This window comes from Montipora foliosa, chromosome 2, assembly GCF_036669935.1.
Source record: "Montipora foliosa isolate CH-2021 chromosome 2, ASM3666993v2, whole genome shotgun sequence".
NCBI classification, from domain to species: domain Eukaryota; kingdom Metazoa; phylum Cnidaria; class Anthozoa; order Scleractinia; family Acroporidae; genus Montipora; species Montipora foliosa.
The window spans coordinates 30,905,173-30,912,672 of NC_090870.1; the positions used below are offsets into that span (position 1 = coordinate 30,905,173).

The window sequence follows — 7,500 nt, forward strand, 5'->3', positions numbered from 1 at the left end:
TACAGAGAAAAAAGCGGCTCTAAGCAAATTAAAAATAAACACTCAGCTTTAAGTTTACATCACGCCGATGCTTGACTTGAATAACTGCGTAGCCACCAGTGTGCGCCACAGATATCGTGATATGTCAAACTGGATTGAAACCAGCGAAAAATGCAGAAAGAAAACATCATCCAAACCGTTTTCCACCTGAACACGAAAAGCGTTTGACTGTGTAAGAACTTTCGTTGATATATAGTGTGGCCGTGTAGCCGCCTCAAGCCACAGAAAGCGCGCGAAAAATGAAGCCTCTCTTATGTTTAGGTGAGCTCACCTAGGTTGAGCCTGCAATCCCATCGAAAACCTGTACCTAGTCAGCGGTCAACTTCAAAAAAAGACAGCCGACGTCGGTGACCTTAAGCTTGAGCCCGCGATATGGTTATGTGATACTGGTCAGCGGATACCTTGTTCTGACAGGTGTCAGTTAATCAAAAGATGAATGTCCAATATCAAAGATGTCTGCTGTAAACTAGCATGATACTGGTCACATTGGCATACATGGACGGGTGGACGGACGGACGGACGTACGGACGGTCATGACGTCATGGCTATAAAACCAAATTTTCTTGCATCGATGGGTTATTATACAATGGTGCTCCGTGCGCGCGCGTCGGCGCGCGCGGAGCTCCGCTAAAACTTTAATATGATATATAGATTAAACCTAAACAAAAAACAGCGGCGCGGCAATTTTTTTTTCCGCTGACACCTCATTTTCCTTTACCGAGTCCTTAACAAACAACATGGGACTCGGCAGAGTAATATAATATGGCGGGTGGTAGGATTTTGACTACTTTAACCTTTTCCTAAATAATAGCTATCTCATGAGCAAACAAAGATATGGTGATGTATGATTTGCGGTCAAGGAGCAGTGAAAGTTGGCCCATCTTTGATGCTAATGGTCAAGTTTACAATGATGTTTCAATGGGAATGTGATACACAAGAAGCCCTGTCGACACGAGAGAGTGATATAGAGAAGAAATATATATATATATATCAACTGCCGATTTTAAAGAGAAAAGGTACCTGTTACTGTATTCACGCCGATGAAAACAAAAATACAGCGGTGAGAAAATTGGTTTCAGAGCGTGCCAAGATGTAACTTTATTTCGTACCAATACCGAAATGGAAAGATGAATGCATTTTACTGCTTTTTTACATTGTTTTGCGCTGTGAAATTTTTACTTTGTTTGATTTTTTCTTCATAGCATAGTCTACCATATAGAACAAACCCTCGAGCAGGTTGAGAGAAATAAAAACTTGTTACCTGAGGTGTAAACTCCATTGTAGTCGAAAGAATTCCCACCATCGATGGACAGCTTAACTGGCAGTCTTCCGGTCTTGTTAAGCACAGGCACAGTTATCGAAGTTACCAATTCTGTTCCAAAGGTGGCATTGATATTGACGTTCCCATCAAATTGCACAACTATGTTGTCACTCTCTTTGAAGCATGGACCACCCATTTTCAAGTTTGTACCCCCTAACATAATGCCAGACCGAGGCGAGACAGTCAAGGAACCTTTAAATGAATACGGAATTAGCGAAAAACAAAATCCAAATAATTTGTAAGGTTAGAAACGCCTCGTAAGTACGTAAAATAAATCGCGTCGCACTTATGATGTAAAATTTTAAACTCTGCCGATGTTTTTCTTCCTGTAAAAAATGAAACAACGGCGACAGCAACGCCGAAAATGCCTAAAACTGCATAGTTGCTGATGAAACAAAAGCTTTGCGCTCTCTTTTACAGTGCAACTCGCCTTACCGTGGTCACCCAACAAACTTTCACATTTGACAACTACGTGTAAGTACGTCAACTCAACAACCCATTCAACGGAGTTCAACTTACAACCGTGCTAACTTTGCAGGGAGGGGTGACGGTCAATCAAATTCGCCCACCCTCATTGGCGTGTAAGTTTTAAAAAACTTTGTTAAGTGGCCACGGTAAGGCGCGTCGCACGATAACTGCGTTTTAGATTTGTTCGATATTTTCCTTTGCCATCATCTTTAAAACAACAACAACGCTGCTGCAGCGCTTACTTGCCTTTCGAATTGCAGCCGCCGGCCTCCACGCTGGCCTCATCCGTTCGGAACATCCACTGCCCCGCCTGAGCCACGTTTGAGGTAGAAGGAAGATTAAGAATTTCATTGGTCCTGGAACCTTCGATTACGAAAAACCTGACTCCATCCCCTGCATTAAAGCCACCCTGTTAAATATTAAACAATGCAATGGTAGGTTGCTAAAAGGATTGATCGTAGAGATGAGCGCCAATTTCTACTGCAAACTGCATATTAAATTAATAATGAAATACGAAATAGCTTTCAAACTTAATACACGCGTTTTACGTTTCCAAACTTAAGGTTTCGTAAAGAAAGTTAGAATAGGAAGGTAAATCTCATTCCTTGCTCTAACCGAAGCCTGGGGCAGGTTGTTCGAAGCATAATTAACGCTAACCGGCGTTAAATACCATGGAAACCTATAGGTTCTGATACCTCTTAACCAACGGTTAGCGCTAACCAGGCTTCGAGTAAAACCGGCCACTGGGCACCATTTATACCGTGAACTATATCCTTGGGTCATAATGGTCTTGGAGTGATTACGATAATGTGAATATATGTCTTAAGATGACTTCTCGTTTCCTTTGAAGTAGCCGCTTCCGTCAGGCCCGTTTACATAGCATGTTTGTCGCAAAGAAGTATTTGTATCGGATTGCTAGTACAGAAATCGCATGTTTACCTGAGCAGGGGTGCCGCCCAGTCCCTCACTGTTTCCTCCACTGGCCGTTCCTGTGGTCCACATGATCGTATTGTAGTTAAAGATAACGAAAGAGTGGCGTCCATTCGTTACCAATACCGCCTGAAAAGTGTTCACCTGAAAACGCGAAAATCTTCATTCAATCACAGTGTTTAACATTTTATTTTATTTTAAAAGCTCAAGCTTATTGCAACAACACGCGTGGGCAGTGATAATTTAATTTTATTTGCGACACTTATAGCTATACAAAGTTGAGGTAACTATACACTCAAAAAATAATATTGTTGATAATAATGATACTGATTATGACCATGATATTAAATAAGAATGGATCAATATAAACAAGCAAGACTGAGTGTGGAAATCGAATATGAATTAGTAGTGTATCTAACAGATTATATTCTTAATATTTAGCAAATTTAAGTCTCAATATTCTTATATGTAAAAAGAGTGTAGCATTGGCATGCAAAGCAACGGTGCAATGAACTGAGTAAGGCATAAGGTATTTTTCCTTGTCGTATAGGCGAACTGCGAACTAAACGCTATAAGATTGAACACACTGGAGACGAAGTCATTCTTCCCTGCGATATTCGGAAGTTTGATGAGTGGAAGCTGAAATGCAGTTTGGCGATTATTTGGAAGAATTATGAAAATGGGTGTAAGAAAGTATGAAAGTTGATTATTATGTACCTGAACACTGTAACATTTAGTGGCAGAACTTTGCGCAGTAAAATTTATATGCGAGGACGTAATCGAGATTTGCAATTGTGGTGAGTTTTCGCTCTTACATCATGATGTGTTGTTTCGTAGAATATTTAAGGAACCTCGTGCCTACGCAATCTCCAGAGAATGGCAACGTTCTGCTCAAATGCAATGCATTCTGGTAAAAGATGGTGAATGCGCATTGCATTCTGGCTAACCATAATGTATTCTGGGAAAAAGTGGTGAATTCGAGAATTCGTCCTACTTTCTCATGAATCCAGAATATGTTGCTGCTCGCTCCAGTAATGTATAAGTTCAATTAAAAGATCTAGAGCTTACCACGAAAGTAAGGAAAGCAAGTTAGGACAGCAAACGATTGAAAAAAAATATGCGCCGAGTGTAATCTGCATCAAAACCTTTATACCGGCGATTAGCCAGAAAGGCTTTAAAAGAGATTCAAATTGCAAGATATGTTCTCAGGTTCGCATTTCTAGAGGAACAACACTTCATACAGGGCAGATTCTCGGCACATTAAGGGAAAGTTTCCAAGTCATCAAGGTGGATATGTAGACCAGTTGAAACCTGAAGCGCATTAAAGAGCATAAGAGTAGTGAATGTCAAGGCGTACTTTAAGCTACTACAACAGTAACGTTACTTCAAAATACAACTTGCGCTGTGGAAAGTCATTTCGTTCACGATGTGAATAAAAGTGATAAGATCTGATAAAGTATCTCAAAACTAGAATTAGTGTCAATGCATTTAAGGCAAAGCTAGAGAGTGAACGATTTTCTATCAGTTGCTTACGCCTTTTAAAAACAGAAAACGGTTTCCACAAGAGGTGGAGTATTTTCCATCACTGAACGAAAGTTCAGGTTGGAAATTTGTTTTCCGGAGTGCTTTTTTAGCAAAACATCTTGTTCCAGTGAACTTTCCTGTTATCCTAAACTGTCAAATACTCCAAAATAGTCTTTAGTCAGACTGTCTTCAGAACATCACTTGGGTGATATTTAATCGGAAATCTCGTTGAATTAGGCACCGAATTTATGATTCCATAGTATAAGCAGACAAGGATAAAACGCAAGTTTTCTTTGTGTCACATGTCGTTTAAACCTTACCTTGCTCCGTTGTGAAGTTAAAGTGGCTCCATAAAATGCTACTTTGTCCCAAGTAGCTATGAAAATCCAAGTTGCTGTGAACTTGTATTGATCTAAGAATGCCCTTCGTATATCTGCCGTCGCTCGCTGTAAGAGTATTTCATCAGTGCTCTCTCTATACCAAACATTTCCCCCGTTCGTGGTATCAACATCACCCCAGAAGGGTGAGATGAGACGACGCCCATCCCCCAGTGGGAAGGGATCTGGTGTGAATTGACTCACTTCAACTAAGAATGACACTACACCGTTAGTGTTTACCTGAAAGCAAATGCAAACGAACTGAGTTTTATAATGAAAAAACTTCGGTTGGACAAGGTCAGAAATAGCATTTCCACGATCGTATCTCCGCGTCTCAGGCGATCCCTTTCCCCCGCCCCCCCACCCCCCCTCTCCTTAAATAAAAAAACAAACTACTACTCATTAATGTCCCCACACTTCTGCTTTGAAGGGACAGTTTCACGGTTTTGCGTATGTCCAAGCTTTGGCTCTAGAAGTAATAAAATTTACGGTTTTTTACCGAACCAGATGATGTTCATTAATTAATTACAAGAGAATTAAAGCAAATACACTAAATGACTGAGGCCTAAATTTGGTGGAAGATACTGCGGATTTCGCACTTAGACTCGCTTTGAATAGAAGGCAGATATGAAATCGGAAATGGCCTATTTTAATCAGTAACAACAATAAAAGCAAGGTGACACACGCCAACCCAAACCCGGTGTGGTCAACACATCACGCATGCGCACAACCATCATTTTCACCGATCAATTAGCAGCCATGGACAGCTGTTTCGGCCTTTCTGGGCCGGGTGTTTTGGGCAGCTTCACATGCCTGTAATTCCACTTCTATGGCGTTGCTTCCGTTTCCTGCATCAGTGCTTTCGATTGTTTCAATAACATTGGAAACCCTCCCTTTAAACTAATCCCTTCCCCAAGCTCTCTTTCCCTTTTCCACTGACCACGTGAAAGCATGAAAAAGAGCAAGAGAAAATTTACTCTCTGTTGAAAAATGTTATGCGACTGAATTGTGTCTGTCTACGCTAGTCCCGCAATTACCTATTGTGGTAATATGCCTCGATAAGAACAGACTTGTTAGCAATTCGAAAGTTGCTCAGGTGTAATTTTGGAACAAGAAAAGTTTTTACCAGTTAAGAGGCGTTAATCATGGATCAGCAGTCGTCGGAAAAATGAGGAACCCGAAAGAGGCCTCGGGGATTATTCGTATCTTTATTTGATTATTTTAATCAATGCTGTCTTTTCAAAAGACTCATGAGCTCAACACTGTTATTCAGGCACAGGAGTGCATTAATTTCAAGCAAGGAACAAAACATGTATCCTTCCGGTCATAAAGGCTCTCCATATTGTTTATTTCCCGGTCTTGCGTTGAGTACGAGAGAGTTTGACATAATACAAAGGTTTTTTTCTTCATAATACTTCGATTTAATTCATAAGTTCAAGCACTTTCTGGTGGGAAATAACCTCATTGATATAGAACGAATACGGAGTATTTTCCAATACATTTTCAAAACACTCCTGTATAAATGAAATGTACCAAATCAATTCTCTATTATGAACGAACAAGAAGAGTGTTGAATGTATTCTTCAGATTATCGTCTCATCAATAATTAAGAACCCACAATTCCAAAAGATTTTCTCCTGACTTCGTCTGGATTAAAGAAAGGGAGGTAAATACCGGTAATAATAATTGCAAACCGGAGAGCACAAATTCCTCGATGCTTGCTTAAAATCAGGTAATAGAAAAGATAAGGTTGCACTGAAATGATTGGCTACGTGATTAAATAAAATACTTCGGCACGTTCAGTAAAAGCTCAAATAGCTAAGTAGCGTGAGATATATATTTCATTTTGAATGTTACCCTTCCGTCTGATTATCTTGTATCTTTCATGAATATTTATCAATCCAAAGAAAACAAAAGTCACGTCTGCAAAACCATGATTGCAGAAAATTATCGAAACTCAGAAAGATTTTTTTACTGGGACGTAAAAATTAATTCTTACCTGGGAAAAAAGACCATGATAAAAAAAATTCCCCTTTTACTGCAATGCAAGTTTTCGTAATTTTAACCCTTTTTTCGGCGAAGGTGAGACGAATAGCCTGTGAAGTAGGCAGTGTAAGACGTATGCTTCCATTAAAGCTTGGATGTCATGCTGATTGATTATATTCCTATCCAAAATCTCGCAATTTAACGATTCAAATCGGAAACTTTTCTTACATAGAATCCTTGCCTGGCAGCGTGCATTAAAAATTACTAGAACATAGAATATACCTAATACTTACATAGAGTGAATCGTGGTTACGGTCAAAATAGGGAAAAGGGACGGAAATTCCAACTTCTCCGGAGCTACTGTCGTCGTTTGGCGGAAGTAAAGTATCGCCTTCGCTTAACCCGTATGGATAGAAATCGCTTAACGAAACAGATAAACTCGAGTGGATAAAAAGCATCAATAGAAACAGTGCCTTGAATTTCCGTATAGACATTCTGAAAGCTTTACAACAAAAATCACACAAAAATTGCTCTCTGCCACTCCAGCGCCTTGGTCGAGCGCGTTGAGACACAACTCTTACAGACACATGGGCTCTAAAATGACACCATGCAAATAACATTTTAAGTGACTCATTTCCGGTTTTAGAATTGTTTCAGCGAAGTCGGTAAAGTAAACGCAAAAACAGGAACACGTTTCGTGGCGCTCGCTTTTATTTTTCATATATCTATTTATCCTTTTCCCATTCTTATTTGTCGAAATCGGTAAACAAATTTTTAACAATGAGAGAAATTATCATATTCTTTGAGTTAAGGTAATTCTATCTTTTAATTTTCTCAGTTGTCACGCACACTGTG

The 7,500-nt window shown here is 39.7% G+C and overlaps 1 protein-coding gene across 1 annotated transcript in view; it reads right to left on the bottom strand.

Moving 5' to 3' along the window:
- The window catches only part of LOC137992839 (uncharacterized), a 37,629-nt gene extending 30,358 nt beyond the window's left edge, over positions 1 to 7,271 (bottom strand). The window contains exons 1-5 of the mRNA XM_068838376.1: positions 6,939 to 7,271; positions 4,603 to 4,899; positions 2,768 to 2,902; positions 2,075 to 2,237; positions 1,301 to 1,552 (exon numbers count right to left, since the gene is read on the bottom strand). Coding sequence (XP_068694477.1) covers positions 1,301 to 1,552; positions 2,075 to 2,237; positions 2,768 to 2,902; positions 4,603 to 4,899; positions 6,939 to 7,265 — 1,174 coding nt within the window. The 5' untranslated portion in view covers positions 7,266 to 7,271. The remainder of the gene's footprint in view (positions 1 to 1,300; positions 1,553 to 2,074; positions 2,238 to 2,767; positions 2,903 to 4,602; positions 4,900 to 6,938) is intronic.
- Between the last annotated feature and the right edge of the window lie 229 nt (positions 7,272 to 7,500).